The following is a 20,501-nucleotide window of genomic DNA, read 5'->3' as shown; positions in this document are numbered from 1 at the left end:
TGTTCGATCTAATATTTCTGGAAGATTGGCTTAAGTAACTGATAGGCGAAGGAATGGTATAAGCCCATTAATTCTGCTGACAGTTGCCGCTATGGTAATTTCGCCATCGTTTCGGAAATCCTCCTGGTATCGGTGTATGTTCATTGTGGACAAAAACGCATGTTTTGTGGTACAACTTTATTGCTGTGAAACATTGTCAATCAAAAAAGAGCAGTAACAAATAAATGACTGGATCTTCAACAATTGAGGTAAAAGTCTATTCCTCCGTGTGTAAACAGCACAATATATGCCCACATGTCTCAACAAAAATGACATTTGCATTGTGCACCGACAAGTGCTCACAAACTACATAATTTATGCACAAGTTTAAGGTTTATCACTCTGTGAAGCTGCTTTCACCATGTCATAAAAATAAGTGCCACATTCTTAGCACCCGCAGATTTGTGGAGTGGGGGGGAGTATTTACAGCATCGCGTTGCTCGGAAGAGCCTGCCATTTGAAAGGCTTCACCATGCCAGTTTTCTGGCCACATTTCACATCCGAGTGATTGTCCGTGAAACGCATGAGAAAACTGAAGCCGTAAGAAATACTGACACAAGTGCTTGAAGATTCCTTTGCATTGTCAGGAGCAAGGGAGTCAAGCTATACCACACAGTGGAGATTTACCTTACAAACGCTGCAGTCACTTCACAAGCGCACATTCCTGTATACAACGCAATCTCGCTTCCTACTTGTCACACAATGTTGAGTTCATCACAAGACACCCCGTGGCTATTTACAACAGATGACTAGGTAGACTAAGGACAGAACGCTGCAGGAGTGATACATGTTGGGCGTACTAGGGACTTTTGATGATGACGTATGTACAGGTGGTGGAATGTGTGCGAGTTTCCGACGCTGTATCGCCGCTCTAGTTGGTCTTGCTCTGCATGAGATCGGCTATGGAGGCCCACTTGTAGCCGTTGTGCATACCTTGGTCCACGATGCTTCGGAAGGTGTCGTCCCGGTTTGCGACCGTGCCGAAAGTGCATACCTGTGATAATTATAGGAGTTACTGCACCTCTAGTTGATGCTAACGTTCTAGTAAGAAAGACTTTGTTCCAGAGATCAAATGCTCTAATATGCGTCTGACTGGTGCCATCTTGCAGGGCATCTACCTAGCAGTTAGGAGAAATCGGTTTTAAACCTTTCAGGAGTTGTGCAACAAGTCATGAGGAAGTGGAATGTAACTAGCGAAAGAAGGGCTAGAATTTGGATAAGCTGGTTCAGAAAGAAGCCAACTTATGCATTGGCTTGTACATTACTGAACTAATCCAGCACATAATATGAGAACAGGAGACTTATAACTGTTTTGTTGTGATCTCGGGCATTGCTTGTACTTGGGCTAGTCCCATGACAGACCTTTCCCTGCAAAAGTTCTTGTTTACTTTGACATTACTACTTCAGCAGACTCTTCGGAATGAGTAAAGTATAGACTTACATCGCCGCTTTTCAAGGTGACAATGAGAGTTGTTCCGTCCCCAGAAATCCACGACGATGGCTTTCCCTGGAAAAAAAAAAATCAACAGTGCCAGTTAGTAATGCACTGTGGCTTGACTACACACACAGGCTGAGCAAAAAGTGCACTATATGTTATGGAGGCACTAAGTGAGATGGAGCCCTCCATACCTTTTCCAGCTTTGCAATCTCCTTGAGAGGAATGGTGAGATTCTTTGGATGATGGGTCTTGTATCGGAGGAAAAGCAGGTAGCTGCGAAAAGAAGTGTGCAACAGGGTTACCACCAGTTGACTTGTGCTACAACTGCTGGAGAAGCGTTGGCCAACACCGGCTAAATTCAGCATGTTGCGTGTGAAAGGTGCAGTCATGGAGTACTGTATGATAATAATCGTGGTTTGTTTGGGAACCAGGAATATGCATGAACTTATAGATTGCATTTACCCTGGCCTACTGTGTACTAAACATCAATAAATCAATCAACCTGGACTCCAGTTAAAATGTTTCAAGAGTTAACCACACTAGCGGAAGATTAACCAAGGCATACTTTAAAGCATTATTGGTTCCTTCACTTTCTTCGACGAAAATGAAGAGGTGAAGTAAAGCATTGCAATTTCCTAATAAATTCTTTCTACTACACGCTTGGGAAGCCATTTTGTCCACAAAAAAAATCTGAAGTGTAACGCATGTTGCAATTGACGTGCACCTGTGTCACATTAGTTGCTTTGAATAAGCTATTTGCGGTTTCTGTGATGATTGTGTCCAAATGTGCAAAAAAAAACTGATCACGTAGTGTTTAACATATAAAACAAGTTCCTTACTGCAATAATCTTAGTGCCCTTGCAAATGTACCGGAAATACCTCGAAGTTTCCAATAATTATGCAGTGGCAGTCACTCCAATTGCCAGAAGTCAGCAGGCATTGCACTTACTGGTCTGTCAGGTAGAGACGGCCGTTGCGGAAGGCGGACGTCAGTGAACGCTCCTTTTTGATCAGCGTGCACTTCCTGCCTTGCTCCCAGCCTGCAAGTGGTGAACATGAATCTCTAGGACTGTTCCTGGCCAGTGTGACAAGTAAGTTCGAGTTAAAAATACACACAGCACATAGGAAAATAATGTTAAAGGGAAGTCCACACAGAAAGATGGCGCGATGCGCACGCAGAGAAGCCCGAAGTGCTACTTTGCATCAGCATTAGATAAAGCTTTGATTTTGTTGCCGTGTATGATCAAACTTTCACTGCCGTATTGTTTGCGAAGATGTATATGTTTTATTTTTACAGCGAAGCTGTTTGTTTCAGCCCCTGTGCGCATCCCCAGATTGATTCCCAACAGGGGTACTCGAGCTTGGAAATGTCCGAGAACAGAGCGCCTCCATGCACAGAAATCGGGGTATGGAGAGCGGGCGCGGAAGAGGGTGGAGCGAGTGCGTGGGGCGCTGGTGCTCGGCGCTGCATGACAGCCGGGGAGAGGGCGAGGTGCAGCAGTAGCGGAAACGCGCTGGAGAGGAGGAAGTGTGGCGTCGAACGCGACGCAGCTACTCCCGCTGCCTATCACGTGGACACCACCGGGTGGCAAGGCGCTGCAATATCGTGCACGCCTTTGAAATAAGCACCGGCGAATCGTGTCTTGTTTCATGAATAGAGAGTTTTAGCATATCGTTACCGTGTTTACGTTACCGTTTACCGTGTTTGCGGGAGTCCACTGCGCAGTGCAAGAGTTACCGCGAACGGTAACTTACCGGCACAGGCTTCACCGTCGCCAGCGGCTACCGGTAACACGGTAAAGGGTAACACAAACACGGTAATGATATGCTAAAACTGCCTAATGTGCGCTACCCAATGAAACCGAAACGTCTCCGTTGGGTAATCCACAACCGTCTGAATGGTCCGGCCAACCATTTTTCAAAGCGAAGCGCCGACACGCACTGCAGGAAAGTCAACTTTTCACAATGGGTTTCACAAAACTATGATGATGACGATAAGTAAAGGCACATCAAGCGCTCCAAGAAGAAGCGTATTCTGTGCTCAGAATCAAACATGGGTCCCCACGGTATGAAGCCGACGTCTATCCGACTGCGCTGTTCCGACACGATCGACGCAACTTCGATTTTTAACGGTATTTCTCTTAAGGCATGAGCTTTCATTTTTTTGTGTGTGTGTGTGCGACGCCTCTGTTCTACATTGTACTGTCTCACAATAACCCCAGCATGCTTTAACTCGGCTGTCAAGTTGAAATTACTTGCCCACGTCCATAGCTTTGTGTCCGTAATGCACAGCTGCAATTTCGCTTCATGCCAAACTCATCTATGAATAAGTGCTACCGTTGCCTATAAAAAACAATGTTTTTTTTCCAATAGTTTGGAAAGTTTCAGAAGACTGACACGCTGCAAGCCGATAAAACATTAATAGGAGCACACTTTTGTCCTGCCAAAGTCGATCGAGGGCAGCAGTTGCAGCGCTAATTTACCTGGCAGGCACATCTCCGAGGTGGGTATATCGAAGATGCTGCTGAGGACCTCGTCGATGTCATCTCCCCGGAAGGAAACCGGCGACTGCGACCGGCTCTCGTTCCCGCTGTTGTTGATCATGATCAGCGGAGGCTGCGCGGAGGATGTGGAGGAGGAGGAGGACGCGACGTGACGTTGGTTAACGAAGCGGCTTTTGTTAGCCTGGTTGGCGCGAGAAAAAAAAAATACAGATGGGACGGGTGGTATTTCGTTTGTCTCACACTCTTCGTTAAATTTGCGCATTTAACTTACGGTAACAAAACACCAAGGTGTCTCGTCCTGCGGCAAAATTGGCGGATATGCGGGCGCGAATGAGATAAAAGTGGCAGCTCTTATCGAGCCGGCCACTCAACAGATAAGGCAGACCAGTGAGCGACGCAGTGAATCAGGCGTGTTGACCGGGTGAGTGAAAAAATCCGCAATATCAGTCGCCCTAAGATTTTGCTCCAAGAGGCTGTGGAGCGAGACCGAGGTGAGGGTAAAAGCGCGAAAGAGTTGCGCGGATAGCGCTACCGCAAATTTTCAACTGCGCGCCAACAGTTATACAGGCTTATCAAAGTTCTCGTGAAATAACAGCAACGCCTGAGTGCTACATTTTGTATTTTAACGAAAGGGAAAGGGGTGGTGTTATCGTTCGATATCGGGAACTGTTTCGAGAAAGAGTTAGTAGAAAGTTTTAGCTGACCGTCTTTCACGCTCCGCTCCGCTCCGATAGCGAGCGGGAGCGCCATTGCGCATGCGTGGCGCGCTCGGCCGCGAACGGCATTGTTGGCTCCGGTTGTGCTGAGCGTGCCGCCGATACCGGAGCGGACTGTCGAAAACGGTTAGCTAAAACTCTCTAGTAAGCGTTGCGAATATTTGTGCACTTGCACGCCCGAAACAAACGCCACGGCTTCCACACAGCTCGCTCTGGAACGCTCTCGGGTGCCAGCGACAACACATCCCAAGCAGCAGAAATTGCCAAGCCCAAGCATGGCAAAACATCAGTGGCCAGTGTGTCCGAGCTTGGCAATACCTCGGCCGCCAATATTGGCTGGTGTTTGGGAAAGGTGACAAGCCAACAATTGGCCAAGCCCTGGAAGGCCAATATTGGACAACGCTTGGCAAAGTACCTTGCCATGATAATGCCAATTGGTGGACCCCACGCTATTTTCATGCACATTTTTGGCTTTGTAGCCAGTCCTTATGACCAATGCTTATTTTACGAGTTGCCTCGCGGCCCGATTTCTGCTTTATACATGCCAGTATACAGGAAATTATTAAACGGGTGCGCATTATTTATTTAATGCGCACTCGTTAAATAATTTCCTGTACAATGGCATGTATAAAACAGAAATGGGACCGCGAGGCACAATAAGCAAACTGCATCAACTTTGCGAACCAATTATACATACGTGACTTGCCAAAAACAATGGAGCAACACAACACACCGGGTCTCTCTGTGTAGCTTTTTTATTATTCTCATCAAATATACGAGAAACCTCGCTTAACAGTGGCAAGAATACGAACACAAACATGAAAGCAAACACAAATAACAGTCGAGAAAAAATTTTAAAAAGCGCTGCTCATGAAGCGCGAACCGATTATCATTCGTTTAACTGCTTGAGATGCCTACAAAACAGAAGCATTCAGGTAAATGAAAACAGGACCCTCATTCCCGGTAATTCGCCGGCCTGCCAAGACCACAATATGTTTTTGAACAGCACTATTGTAGAATAGCCCAGCTTGGAGAGCTTGTCACTGCTGCATCCGCCACTTGTCCACGGGAAACACCTGTGCGTCGTAGCGCCTGTAATAAGTAAAAAAAATAGTTCACTATAATGCTAAATTCACGCTGCTTACTAAATACAGCACCTATACAAGCCTTACCACATATCCGAGTGAAAATATTCAGCCTAAAGTTCTAGCTTGTTAACACTCGCTATGAAACATAAAACGTACTGCACTATTCATTTTTCAATACTGCATTTTACGGTAGCAGTTACTTGGCTCGTGCTTGAGAAAACAGTCCGGAATTTCACCGAAAATGGGCTTCACTCTTATTGCAGTAGCGCAAAGTAATATAAAAAGTCCAATAGACAAAGCGACACGCCAGCGGTTCCGTGAAATTTTGTTGTGCCTTCGCTCACTTCTGCCCCGTCAGACGCGGAATTCAGACGCGAACGGAACCGACGGAGAAGCCCAGCGGTAGTGTAATTACTTTGTCGCTCGACAATACCTTTACGTTGCTCAAGAAAATAATGAAACGAAAGCTTCATTAATAGGTAGAGTTTAATTAAGCCAGCGTAATACATCCGCAACTCTTATACTGCACACGAGTCTTGCTTCAACGCATGCTGAACGTCGTGAACCTGCAGTGGGAGCACGGCTGCTTATTCGGAAAACACAAAGCCGGAAAAAGGATAGCTAGAACTGGCGTCACACAATTGGAAGCAGATGTATGTGACCACTTTTTTCTTCGCAAGAACCAACAACACTAAGCAGCACTCGCGAGCGCCAGTTATAAACGACAGCTGAAGTTTTGGCGGGAACGAGCGCGAGCACTCCCGCACAGCGAAAAAATGAAATGGTGACTTACGTTTTCAGCGGCGGCCGTAGCAGGCAAACGATGTTATTACACCAGTCAGGTATACTTCACACAGCCACCGACACCAAAACGCACCTCACAGACACGTACAGGAGTACTACCGCAGTTTCAATGCCACAAAAGAGACGGAGCCGTCGGTGCAACGCGCCCGTGCACCGGCCCCGCCGCGGGTTCAAAGAACGCGCAAAGGCACAACGCTGAAGTAGTTCGACGTTCACCGTTGCGTTAGGACACACAAATGACCAATTCCTACTGAACGTTTAACACTCTCTCTCACGCTGTTTTGAATAAGCTGCACTTTAGTTTAAGTACGCTTTGTTTCGTGGCACGGTGCTGTGGCTCTTTAGGTAACTACTTTTTGCTGCGTTTTGGCCTGTGCACCGCGCTCTAACCGTTGGGGAACCGCCGCGGGCAACGACCGCAGTGCTGCCCTCGAGTGGTGCTGCTTGCGCGCCGGGTGCGCATGTACACACGCAAAATAACGCACACGAGTGCTCTACAGTGAGACTTCATGTAACAATATGCAAAAACAGGCAAGGCTGTCGGCATTTACACCTGCCAATACTTTTTATTTAAATGTGCTACTTGACACAAGCTTGAAAATGATTTGGAACTACTTTTTTTGTTGTGCGCTGCGCGTGAAAACAAATTCAAAAACACGCAAACTTCAGTAATATTTTGAGTGAACTTGAGTGGTCATTCAACTAACAAGAACATGCCAAGACGTGCGTAAAGGCACTCATAAATACCTGCGTCACATATAGGCTACTACTCTTCATAAAATTTTATGATCAAAAATTACGTCTGAATGAGCGCGCTGTCCAGTGTGATTTTTTGCGCACCGGCCAACGCGTGTCCTCAAGGCCGGTCGTATAGCGCTCGTTGTCCACGAATGGCTTTTGCGTACAGGCCGGCGTCTGGCCAAGCTATCGGCTGTCCAGTGTGATTTTTTGCGCACCGGCCAATGTGTGTCCTCAAGGCCGGTCGTATAGCGCTCGTTGTCCACGAATGGCTTTTGCGTACAGGCCGGCGTCTGGCCAAGCTATCGGAAGCCAAAGGGAAGCCAAGGGGCGTCCAATGATTGGCTATCGGCCAATGCTGCTTGGGATGCATCTCGGTAAGAGCTTCTCCATATGACGGTATACAAAAAACCAAACGTGCGCTTACTTCGGACTTCTTCTTGGAGAGCTTCTCCTTCTTCTTGTCCTGGCGCGCCTGCTTCTCGATCTCGGGTCCCGTGGGCAGCTCGTTCCAGAGAATCCACGCCAGGTCGTACTTCGCGCGCACCCGCGGGAACCGCACGAACACGTAGTCCAGCACGAACGCCTTCAGCACCAGGCCCGTGCCTGCAGAGCGCGGAACAGGTTAGCGCGCGAACTTCAAACGTTGGAACCATTGTCTGAAACTGTCGGCGTATACTTCAGCGATGCGATTGTCTCACCGAGCACCTTGATGACCTCCGACGTGGGCCGAATTAGGGAGTAGAGGACCAGCACGCCGATGATTGCCAACACCTTGGCTGTCACTGCGGGTTTCCTCCATGTCCACAGGCTGGGAGGACGGGCGGGAAAGACGAAATCGGTTAACGAACGCCATGTCGCCTGTAATATCTGCATGCTAGTGCAATGAACGGTCAATGTATTGCCCCTGTACCTTTATTACTGTACTCGAGGAAATTTTACAGAATTAACCTTGTTTCTTGCCCTCAAAATGGTCCAGCATTGTCCCTTTAATTCTACACCCTTAGCAATGTGGTACGTGCGGTACAATAGTTATGCTTACTTCACTGAATTCACGCGGCATAATTTCGTTTCACGCAGTCGGGGAAGCCGCAATAGATAAGGCTTGAGGGTGCTTTGAACCAGTCTTTCAGGGGCGCTAAGTAACTATACCTTATAAGATTAAGGTCTGGAATGCGTATACGCCATGATCCGAGCTTCCCCAACCGATGTGCGCGCATACGACGTTTCGATTTTTTTTTTTCGGCCAATTTGCGACGCATCTTTTCCGCGAGAAAAGTGCGTTCGAAAGTGCCGCTTCCCTCGCACTTTCCTTCCCGCCAGTTTGATGACGTCGCCGATGACGTCGGATAATTGCACGCCGTCCACAGTCTGCCGAGATCACTGGGCTCAATAACTACCTTGTTTTCTGACATGGCGCAACGAATATGAAAATAAGCTACAACACGCTCTAAACTAGGATTAAATTGCGGCTAGGTACGCAGGAAATGATTACCTGAGCCCTTTGTCGAAGGCGTCCGACAGCACGTGGAAGGTTTTCTGTAAGATAACGGAAAGGAGCGTCAGGGGGTTCGTCTTGCATGCAACTATATAATTATTTGTAGTGGTGAGAACGTTCACTTTTAGTATATTACTGTATTTTTATGGGCAGTGTCAAGCGCTATACCGCTAAAGTGAACCTCCCCCCTCCCCTTTCCTCACAAAACTCTAGCGATACTACAGAAGTGTTACACCTCTTGTTACAAGTCCTCGCTTTCGAAATCGTGACAATGCAAAAGTGGGTCGACTTACACTCTTGTGTAGACGCCATTTATCTACAAAACGGTACGGACGGCATTATTGCAGTTTGAAAATGGAGAACACTGCGGAGCGTTTCGAACACCTGCAGGTATTAATGAACAGCACTGCAGACTCACCGCTATCTTCATATTGAGAGACATTATGGCCGGAACCTTGTCGATCCCCATTCCGATACCGAGCTTCTTGTGACTCGTCTGCGCGGAAAAGAGAGATCAAGGTGAGTTAATATGCTCTGCGTTCATGAGCTCTGTGCGCAGTAAAATGGTGTCTTTAGTTTTTACGAAAATTATGATGCATGTAGTAAAAAACGGCAACGTGAACAGTTCAATTTTCTTTACAAAAAAAACTGTGTTTGATTCTTCTGTCATAGGAATCGGTAAAGCACGAAAGTAAAATGTGCAGCGAAATCTACAGCTGAGCGTGATTTACTGGTCGGCGGCTGTCTTGTGGGAGTGCTTGGCGAGCGACGTCCTGCTGGCGGGCCGCTTCGGCAAAGGTGTACTGGCGTCATTTCCGTGACGGATATGACGTCAGTGAAATCTTGGTGGATCCCGGCATAAAACACTTTCGTGTTAAAATATAAAACCCGAAAACGAACAACGTGCTCTTCAGTACTAAAGGTTGCTTCCCCTCAAGAAGACCCTGGGTGCAGGGGTGCACCCTTTACAGGCCGCTTGCTTCGTTGTACTGGCGTCACTTCCGTGACCGATATGACGTCAGCGAAATCTTCGTAAATCCCGGAATAAAACACTTTCGTGTTAAAAAGTGCATATATTTGCACGCTCGCTTAGGGGTGATTAAAACCGTTAAAAAGAATAGAAGGAAACGCCGTGACTTACCGTGAAGACGTCTTCCGTGCTAGAAGCGAGGAAGCCCCTAAAAAGAAAGCAGTGAAACTTCTCTGTAAATGCTGCCGCTTTTCGTGGCGTCTTGGGAAACAGCAAATATACGGCAGCATGGGCACACTCACTTCATGCATAGGTAGTTCTTGACGAGTCCTAGCGCGACTCCAAGGAAGATGAGCGGCAGCAGACAGTCACTCCACAAGCCGTGCAGGAGAGCCTGCGCAGAAAGGAAGCCTTTCAACACAAGTGCGCGACGGGACCTTACAGACTGCTATAGTTCCTGCATAGAAGCTGGACCAAAAATACATTTTTTTCACAGAGAAATATGTCTTTGCTTGCCCTTCTTTTTATTTTTATGCCTGCAGCGTTATAATTAATTTTATAAGTTGCGTGCAGCACGGTGGATGCTACGGCTTTCAAACCATGCGTCCAGCGAGCGCGTTTATTGGTGGCATTCTAGTGAGACTGGCTGAAGAAAAGCGGCAATAGCCGCCAATGCATTGGAAGGACATTTCTGTCCCCCGCTCTGCAGGTGGAACTGCCTGGAATTTGTAGCTTCAGCGCTGCTGCACGCAACTTGTGAAACTACTCTATAGTTTCGTTTTGCATTCATCTTCACATCGCCATGTGCGCACGCTGGGCAGCTTGCTTTTTTCAAATGGGCATCCGCGCGCTCTCGAACGCGGATGGAAAATTTAACAGCAGTTGAAAGCCATTGCAGCGATGTTTTTTATAGCCAAGTAACAATGAAGGAGTCACTAGGACTCGTTTCTCACCGCAACCACAAGTAGAGTCTGCAGGGGCGACTTCCACTGGAGCAGCTTGGTGCACTCGTGCTGGACGGCCCGCAACGAACAGTCGACGCACGCTGCGTGCGAATGTGCATATCGTTATAACGAAGTAACTTCACTCGAAATGTCGCTTATTTCGAAGTGTTGTATGGTCCCCACTGTAGTGCATTAAGAGCAAATCATATCAACTTCTCTTAATCATTAAAGGTATTCCTCCTCCTCCTCCTCCTCCCAAATCATAACGCTTTTAACGAAGTACCGCTTATAACGAAGTCAATTATCTGCCCCGCGGGGGACTTATTATATTGAGGGCTAACTGTATGTATGGTTCAATCCGCACGTGTTTCGCAAGTTCCCCCTCCCATTCCTTCCTATTGGATTTGTGGAGGTCGTATCTGTAACTAAATACACTTGACCATGCTGTATTTGTATCAGATATCTTGGTTTCCGGTAGAACATTGGTTTGCGCATACTCTATCGGTACATGCTACATTCGCGTTTACTTTAACGTGAGCGCTAACAAGTTACATTGTTTCCTCTACAAAACTGAGCGCGCTGCACAAGGGCGAAATGGATGCTTTCGAGGCCGCAATCCAAATGCCTTTGTTTCCATCAAGCTTGCCATAAAATTTGGGGGCTTTTACGGACACTCGGCTATCAGGCGCGCCGTATGGGGCTTGTCAGTCTTGACATTGGTGTCGTTTTAAAATTACATCCACTCTTTCTCTCTGTTTTTTTAATGTGCGACTTCCCTCCTCTTTTTGCACGCAACCCCAGCTCTCCAGACTTTCTAAAATATAAGCATTTTCCTGTACCAAAACAACAGTGACACTCACCGAACCGAAACAGGGTGTCTTTCGTGCTGCAAGAAAAAGAGACATAAATTATGAGAACAACCGCGGTGACCGCCATGTCTTGCACTGCTGCGTTAAATAAATTTTTAGAAAGATAAGGGTTACTATATCTCGAAAACGAAGCCGGGAGAACAACAGCACTCGGCAGACTGGAGGAGCCGTAACGAATATGCAAAAGCGTCCAGTTAAAAGCGCAGTTCAAAGCTGATAAGCGTCCAGTTTCAATCAGTCAATTGCATAAAAACCGTAAATGCTGAACAATAATTTAGCAATAAATATACTCAAAATATTCCCAGGGCTTTTCTATTGCAATTTGTTGAATATAAACAAATTTACATTGAAATCGCGGCTTTATTGCTTGCAGGCGGCTTATTTCTTGTTAGTCAGGGCCGTACTCTGCATCCCGTTAATCCGCGCTGTTTCCCACGTTTTTAACATGTACCGACCAGCCCACTTTCTTCCCGTTCCAAGATATATCCTCGAGAAGGTGAGCTGCTAATAAATTATATTCTAAGTGCCCAAACAATCGAATTCGTAGGTGGCATTTACGTTGCTGCTGTGGGATAGAGTGCACAAACACGTCTTCGACTAACGCACGGAGGTGACCCGTCGGTACGCAGGAACTCTAGAGGCTTTAGAGCAAGGGTTGCGCTTTTAACAACATCAAAAAAGGAAGGAAACGAGAAAGTATATTCCACAGACAGTCACGACCCTTTGTGGATGCTTTAGGTAGTCCCTGCGCAAAACGGCCGGAAAGCAGCTCGTAAATCTTCACTATTTCGTCTGTTTTCCGTAATATATGGCTATAACTGCTTACTGCTGTCTAACACCAATTTTAAAGGAAAAACGCAGTATTTTAAATGCACTCGATTTGTACTTAGTTTTTATGGACGCTTTCACCCGCATAACTTTTTTTTTCACATTTCGCTAATAATTGCTCGAAATGACAACTCGAACCGGTTCGCGAACTGGCTCGAGTTTTTGGTTAGTCAGAGTGGAACTGAACCGCAACGAAGTTAATTTTTCTGAACCCGAACCGTAACCGAGCCGGTATCTGTTTCGGCTCGACATATGTGTATGTATTTATACGCGGCCTCCCGAGTAGTCGTATTCTGGAGGTCGTGGGTTCGGATACCACCGGGCGGGCATGTTTTTAGATGCGACGCATCTCTTCAACTCGCCTTGTCCCTCCGGCGTTCATCCGTAGTCCGCATCCCTCCCCCATTCTCCTCGCCACGCCAGCTGCGCGGTAACGCCGCTCTCACCGCAGCGCCATCTTGCGTTAGCGCTCGCTCCCCTTGCCATACCAGCTGTGCGTCAGCGCGCGTTAGCGCTCGGTTAACACATGCGCTACTCTCTCTTATTCCCCTCACCGTTAACGCGCGGTACATATAAACGCAATAACTGCGCCGCTCCGCTCAGTCGCTCCACCGCCGCCGCTCCGATGACATCCGATGACCGCCGATGATTTGAATGGAGACTAACAGGTCTGCCACCGCGATGGTCGGCGCAACCGTAACAAGCACCGCCCAGATGCGTCGCATCGCCCCATGGTTTCCCCCCGCGGAAAGATGTGGTCAAATTTTTCTCCACTGTCTTTCTTTCTTGTAAAAACACTGTGTTTCTATGATAATAAAATGACCTATCACAGTTTCCCCTTTGCTTTCCTTAGCTTTCTTGACTGCCTACCTTTATTTCTGTATATATATATATATATATATATATATATATATATATATATATATATATATATATATATATATATATATATATATATATATATATATATATATATATATATATATATATATATATATATATATATATATATATATATCATAGTGGCGCTGGCTACCACCCCCAAGCACAGGAAAAAATTACATTGACATAAATACCCCGGAAAGCGGGGGGGAATCGCCCCGCCGGTAGCGTAGTGGTTATCGCACCAGACCGGTATTAATCTGGAGGTCGTGGGTTCAGATCCCACCTGGCGGGCATTTTTTCTCCGCTTTCTTTCTTTCTTTCCAAATTCTTTATCTGTTTCAATGACCTACCACAACCTCCCCTTTGCTTTCCGAGGTTTTCTGGCTATAAAGTCAGGGCTACGCCACTGCATCGGGACGAGGCAGCGTGCATGCATACGTACTACTTGAGCGAGAAGGGTTCGTCGTCGTCCTTGGGCGGGTGGTCCGTCACCTCGACGGGGTGCCACTCGGAGAAGTCGTCCTTCAGCTCGGCGAACCAGTGCTTGAGCGCTGTCAGCTGGACGGCCACCCAATCGGCGGAGGGCTTCTCCGCATGCGACGCCGACCGAGACTGCAGCGCCGGCGTCTCTGCGCGGTCACGAACAGGACGCGCGAGGTCGGTTTGAAGCCTATATCAAATTCTTACTACACTCACCGCTGGACAGAGTCCGAATGTATCAAATATTGGCGATAAAGTTCGTACCCGCGCGAGTCTGAGTAGTCGCTTCTTGCACCTGAAACTTCGAACTGTCGTTCAGGTGCGGATGAAGCTAGACGTTTATGAGCGCTGTTTGGGGCCGGAGCCACAGGAAGCATTTTGGGCTTCGGCATGATTTAGGGTGCAACGCGCTTTCTGTTTGTATGTGTCTACCTTATTTGTGTATTTTGTTGAACTCGGTTTGCCTGTCTTACCCGTATGATTGTTCATCCATCTATTTACCCCGCTTTAATTGTTCAGTAAACCGACAATGACTGTGCAACCCAAAGAAGCCTTGCTCTTCATCAAGAAACGATTAGAGCTATCCTGTGGCAGCACGTGCGTGAAGACAACTCTTTTGAAGCTACGATCTGTTACATCCTCGTGTCTTCCTTCCATTAATGCCGAAAAGACCGGTCTGCGCAACAGCTTCACTCGTTCGCGTCATCGCGCAGTAAAATTTCCTCGAAGCCTTTCTTTGTTCCTTCCTCCTGGCGTTGTAACAATGCCCGGGTTCGTAGAATCGTCGACTGAAGTGTTGAAGTACTCGTAATGAGCGACACAGGCTGCGTATACACTTACCACAGGTGACTTTTATGCTCGGAATCTTGCTTGCACTGTTCTGGACCAATGGGCCCTGAGGCGCCGGGGGCTTTCGCCTGAAAGCAAATGACGGTCACGTTATAATCCGACTCCGTTAGGCGGGTGAGGTTAAGTAATAGCGCGTAAGCGAGGAAAGAGCGGCGAATGACGTGCTCACCTCTGTCGGGGTTGGTAGGCGGGTCGTTTCATGGTGAGCTTCGGAGAACTCGAGTCGTTCTGCGAGGACTTGTCGCTCTGGGTGTGTAAGGCGTCGTCGTCTGAAACTGAACGCAAAGGCGCGAACTTAGTGGCCGTGTGGCCGAGACGTACAATGCGTAACGAAGACGATTGAATAGGAAGGACGAACAGGACGCAAACTGCGGCGTGGGAAAATTGCTCGCTCGAGGTGGAAAAAGGTATACAAGTCTGTACGGAGGAAAATTAATTACGTTAATAGTAAACTGATTAACCGATTGCAATGAATACTACAATATTCAGCAGTAACGAAGGTCGGAAACGACAGCTGTGTTGTCTGGCATGATTGCTTTGCATAGAGTTTAAACAGGAACGTAAAAACAAGGTTTTTATGGACCCGTTTGAACTCTATTTAAGAAACATTCATGTCAAATGCTCCAGCTGTCACTTCCGACCTTCTGTACTGTTGAATACTGTATTATTAATGGTAAACGAGGTTTTTATGTGCTTGCCACACTTCGGAATAAAATTTCATTTTAGCAATCCCGAGACAAAATGCCGCCAACAGCTTTCTGGCGCAAGCCTTACACAGTAGACTTCGGTTAAGACGAACGCGAAGGGACCTTAAGAATGTGTCTCTATTATCAGAAATTCGTCTTAAGCGGACGTTTTCTTTTTTTGCATTGTGGACGTTACAAGAAAGCAAAAGTGTTGTTCGTCTCAAACATACACTTCGTCTTAAACGGAATTTGCTGTATACCGTTGTCGGTGACAGCGGTATACAGTTGAAGGTGTCACTCGATGCTGCGCTGTGCTTTTCCGACTGACCTCGTTGTGCTTAATATGCCATTTTCCTATAAATCTCTCTAATATCGTTCTCGCATCTCTACCACACCTTTTCCCTTCTTTCAATTTAATTCCTACATTGGTCCTCACCGCCTGCAGCGTTCGCTCGCATCTGAAGGTTTTGACTGCGCTCGCTGTGCAGGCACGGTATCCCACTGTTGCGCATGCGTCGATTTCGATTGCTTAGCCTCGACCCGCGTCGCAAATGAGTTCAGTGCAACAGTGCAGTACCCTGGAATGCCGCGCGAGAGTCCGTTCCGTCGTAGTGTCGCAGCATAGTGCGCGGGGTCAGCTGATCTCGCGGGATGCCTGCGCCAGAGGTGACGCAACGAGTGAGTGAGTGCGCAGCGGCATGTGCTCACTGACTACGAGGCGCGAGCATTGTCGGAAAGAAAGGAAAGAAAATACCGCTTTTTATTAAAACAGCTGAGCTGTTTAAGTGTGAGTTCGGTCCGCTGGCGTTAGCAAGAAGAATTAAAAAAACTGCGCTACCTGTAAAGGGTGCACCACTGCAGTTACGGCATTATAGCAGTGAAGCCGGCCTTCTCGCCTTCTCGGGTGTAGCACAAGGGGCATATGCGTATGCGCACCTCTTACTTTACCGTTCTAAAGGTGATAATCTTTCTTGGGATACTAAAACGCAAGAAAATTGGTACAGCTTGCATTAGGGGTGCGAGGCTGTAGAAGCAGCGTAGCTGGAGGTAGACCTAGCCACTTCTCCCTTGGGATCTGCTGTCGGGGTAGGGGACCTACCGGAACGGCCTTGTAAAATCTGGCTATACTTAGCCTCACCCCTTAACGCTTATTACGCTTGCCTATAGCAAGAACATCGCTAAACCTAACAAAGCTTAGCAAAGCCTAGTGAAACCTAGCAAAAGTTAGCAAAACCGAAAGAAGCTAGGTCGACCGCAAGCTTCGCTGTTTCTCAAGCCTTGCACCACTCGTGCAAGCTGCGCCATTTTTTTGTTGTTGTTATTGAAGGTATAAGAAGGAAAAGCCGCAAATAGCGAAAAACGTGCTCACGTTACGCAGATGCCGGCAAAGTTGTACGGAACGCCAAAATGTAAATTAAAGACTGTTTTCTCATCTCTCCATGTTGTCCCGTCCTTCGAAACGGGTGTTGCGAAACGCGTCCTACACAACAGTCGCTCCTATAGAGCGAACTCTTCCTCTCTTCCGCACGACCGGTTTTTGCGGGAGCGGAAACCCTTCCGTTCGGGCCCGTTGTCACAGCGCTGAAAAAAGGCGCATTGTGTCCACCGGCAGTCTGGCTGCACCGGACATGCGTTGTATAATTTCCCTAAGTGCGAGTGTGGAGGAGGAGTCTTCGTCTTCGAGAATGGTTCGCGCGCGGAGCTTCGGGGGCTTGGTTGTGACGGCAAAGTTCGTTTCAGTCACCGTTTCGGGCAAGCGTCTGCAAGCACCCTGTGCATGGGCCGCGGATGCGCACTACATTTATTCGACCGGCCATCCAAATCCCCTACCCCATTACCAAATAATGTGAAGGGTCCATTTCTATAGCCTTAGACGGACTGTACGTTAGCGTGTCTACCATTAATGGTCGCTTCTGTTAGGGGAACGCAAGAGTTGGTTGTTCGTCCGGCTGAAGACATAACGTGCGTGGTTCATTAAATAAATAGAGAGTTTTAGTATAGCGTTTTAGCTGTAGCGTTAACGTTTTGCGGGCGGCAATCGCGAACGGATAGCGCCTCGTTATGCTACGGTTAGCGTGCCCGCTAACGCTATGGGCGCGCTAAAGTGGTGCTTTCCTCTATACTAAAACTCCCTAATATCAAAGCTACAGGGGTGTACTGTGGTTACGCAATGAACGTCATTGCTGACTCTACTCTGTAAAATGATTTACACCTTTAAGGGTGTGAATCACTGTCTAGCAAAACAAGAATACACCTTTTGAAAGTTGTTTTATCGTTAGTAAACCCTTTCGAAGGGTGTTTTTCTTTCTCTTTTTTTTTTGACAGGGGGTAAAAGTTGTTAGTTATAGACAAAAAGGGTGTAAATAATTTTACAGAATACCATGCACTGTAAAATTATAAAATGATTTAGATGCTTAAGGACGTAAATCAGTGTCCATAACTTAAACCATAGCATTAAAAACAAAATAATCACATTTTAGGCTGCTTTGTCGTTTATGGCACCGTTACATCCTAGCAAAAACACAAGAATACAGTCAAACCCGGCTATAACGAACCCGGATAGAGCGAATTGTGCTATACATCGAACAAAAATAAATCAGTTACGGAAATACACGCGAAACATATTCCTTATAACGAACTTCACATCTGATATATCGAACTCGGCGTGCCTAGAATGGCCGCCAAAATGCATGGTCTCGGTGCGGCGATTGAGATGTTGATTGGCCGCGACTGAGACATTGCGCCTCGTATGGAGTGAAATGTCGCCCGACACTTTCCGTAACTGTTTCCGACGCGCGGAACTCGCGACGGAACCCGCCCAGTGAGTGAGTCCGGACCAAGACGGAAGCTCGCCAACCTTCGCGATGCTGTGCCGAAAGGAGTGTCCTTCGAAGATTTCCTGAGTGTCGACGACGACGTTGCCGTCACTTAAGCCCCTCGGACGCGGGCAGCGTCAGCAGCACCGTCGTAATGCTGATGAAAAGCACCGAGGAGGCAGAGGATGTCGCGAGTGAAAGCCGTACGGTGCTTAATGAAATGCTTTCGGCAGTCGATGTCCTCCGCCCATATCTCTTCGATATTGAAGGACACGGACTCGAACTGGTGCAAACAATGTCTCGAGTAAAGAATGTTGTGCTAGTTGACGCTGCCAAAACGAAAGGGAAAACAAAAATCACCGCTTTTTATTGGAAGTAGGCAGTTAAGGCGTTAAGGCGGAAAGTATCGTTATTATTTGCAATAAATCGGTTGTTTTGTGTATGGTAATGAGATACTTTATTTTGTTCGTTTCTGCATGCGGGGATGGCAAGGGGATTCCCGCGTATTGCGAACTCGTAACAATAAACTCGTTATAGGCGGGTTCGGCTATATCGAACTATTGGATATATAGAATTAATAATGGCGCATATTGCAGTTCGCTATAACCTATAACCGGGTTTGACTGTACACGCTTTTAAACGCGTGAAGAACACCCTTACATAGGGTAAAACAGGGCGTTCTTTGTTTGTTGATAGGGCGTAAGGGTTTTAGTTATGGACAGAAATGGTGCAAATAATTTTACAGTGTTTCGTGGTGAAGGTCATTTGCAGCATGCACGCACGTTTTGGACCAATTTGGTCATCCCTGACAGCACGTGAAAGTGAAGAACAAACTGACACTTACATCGCAGCCGAAATTTTCCTCCCTATTTGCATCGCAGAAAGACAAACATGTTTTGTTTAAAGAAAATTAATTTCGCTTATGAGAAATGATAGCGGTTGAATTGACCAAATTTTATCGTCCGGTGCAATACCTGTATACAGGTAGTTCATTTCTCACAGGCACTTTTTTTTGTACGCTTTTGTAGGCTGAAAGGCACCGCTGTGAACACCGCTAGACACGAAATAATGTATACGTTCTTCACTTGCGTAATCACAACGAAAACATCCACCGCTCCATTTTTTTTTGTTTTTGTTTTTTACGAGTAATGCGAGCGATTGGGAAACGGGTGAAAATTAAGGTTTAGCCCAGCGAACCAAAATGTCACTAACCTCGTTTGTTGTTCCGCCAACTCTTCTACCACTATCCCCATCTGTGAAGCCCTTATCTCTGCTATTACACGCGTTGGTTTGTAAGCTTTTCCTATCGGTCCGCATCCTAAACACGTGTTTGCCACCTTTTTCTCCCCGCCCTTTGTGGAGTAATTTTTTAAAGGGACCCTGCAACACTTTTCCCAACTTTTTTCGTAATCTTAGATGCTTGCAAAACGTAGATTTAGATTAGGGGGTCTCAAAGTATCTCAGCCGAAAATCACTGCCTAACGGTCATCAGATAGCTTAGTAACTTGCTCAGAAGTTTTCTCTTTTTCCTGGCCTTGGCGTTCTTCGACTGCCTGAATTACGTCATTACAGGGGCGTAGCGACTATTGGCCGGCTTTCCTTCAGTTGCAGCGATGTACGCATTCCATAGCCACTTTAAAAAGAAAGCCACAAAAGCAAAGCAGAAACGGAAGACGTATCTGCTGCGGCAAGCAAATCACGCAGTGCCGCTCAGTGCGGGCGATAACTATGGCTTTCTCGGTGCTTCCAGACGCGAAGGAGAGAGTGAAAGCGTTTATCGGAAGCGTTGCAGAGTACTTTAAATGCAGCAACATCCACAGGAGTGATGGGGCGTACCATAAGCTAGGAGGAGGAGACTACTTAGGGTTTTGGGGGAGGAGAAAGACTTCCCTCACAGCGGAGGGGAAAGGGGAGGGCGACGCTAACCCTGCAAAACCCTCCGCAGACTTCGCAGGCAGTGTGGGGAGGAGGACAGGTTGCGTCTCTCTCTGCATATAAATGCTATCGCATTTAAAATAAGCTAAGCGGGGAAAAGAAGTACTGGCGCGTGGTGGCGACCTACCGGGCATCATTTCGAGGTGGCTGCAGTCGGAAGAGTCGCTGTCGTCGCCCGATCTGTCCGCCCTCAGGAGCTTTCGGTTCTTGAAGGAGCACGCGAACTGCAGCTCATCTTCCGTAGCCTGCGAGATCGGGGAGCGTGGCGGAGATAAGCGTTATCGCCGCTTGCTGAGGCTTTCTTCTCTGTAGAGGCACTTGGCCGAGCAGTGACTCCGAGTAACGCTGAGCGACAATGTGTGTGTAGTGCTCGCTATTAAGCCGTTATCGACTTTGGAAGCACGCGCGCTGAGC

General features: G+C 47.3%; 1 protein-coding gene across 4 annotated transcripts in view; it reads right to left on the bottom strand.

The window, feature by feature from the left end:
- Window positions 1-162: 162 nt before the first annotated feature.
- Window positions 163-20,501, bottom strand: part of LOC144151317 (GRAM domain-containing protein 4-like) — a 97,933-nt gene continuing 77,594 nt past the window's right edge. For 3 of the 4 annotated variants that reach the window (XM_077682326.1, XM_077682324.1, XM_077682323.1), the window contains exons 3-20: window positions 20,215-20,332; window positions 15,914-15,991; window positions 14,820-14,925; window positions 14,642-14,718; window positions 13,764-13,950; window positions 11,600-11,625; window positions 10,749-10,840; window positions 10,098-10,189; window positions 9,967-10,003; window positions 9,244-9,321; window positions 8,823-8,866; window positions 8,029-8,138; window positions 7,755-7,933; window positions 3,961-4,093; window positions 2,427-2,517; window positions 1,669-1,750; window positions 1,481-1,546; window positions 163-1,033 (exon numbers count right to left, since the gene is read on the bottom strand). In XM_077682326.1, coding sequence (XP_077538452.1) covers window positions 911-1,033; window positions 1,481-1,546; window positions 1,669-1,750; window positions 2,427-2,517; window positions 3,961-4,093; window positions 7,755-7,933; window positions 8,029-8,138; window positions 8,823-8,866; window positions 9,244-9,321; window positions 9,967-10,003; window positions 10,098-10,189; window positions 10,749-10,840; window positions 11,600-11,625; window positions 13,764-13,950; window positions 14,642-14,718; window positions 14,820-14,925; window positions 15,914-15,991; window positions 20,215-20,332 — 1,719 coding nt within the window. In that variant the 3' untranslated portion in view covers window positions 163-910. The remainder of the gene's footprint in view (window positions 1,034-1,480; window positions 1,547-1,668; window positions 1,751-2,426; window positions 2,518-3,960; window positions 4,094-7,754; window positions 7,934-8,028; window positions 8,139-8,822; window positions 8,867-9,243; window positions 9,322-9,966; window positions 10,004-10,097; window positions 10,190-10,748; window positions 10,841-11,599; window positions 11,626-13,763; window positions 13,951-14,641; window positions 14,719-14,819; window positions 14,926-15,913; window positions 15,992-20,214; window positions 20,333-20,501) is intronic. The other variant, XM_077682325.1, reaches the window with a different exon arrangement.

The sequence above is a fragment of the Haemaphysalis longicornis genome, unplaced genomic scaffold (genome assembly GCF_048455015.1).
Source record: "Haemaphysalis longicornis isolate Haplotype H1 unplaced genomic scaffold, Haemaphysalis longicornis Haplotype H1 scaffold_9, whole genome shotgun sequence".
Lineage (NCBI taxonomy): Eukaryota > Metazoa > Arthropoda > Arachnida > Ixodida > Ixodidae > Haemaphysalis > Haemaphysalis longicornis.
The sequence above is the reverse complement of the archived record's forward strand: the minus strand, read 5'-3'. Positions and strand labels throughout refer to the sequence as shown.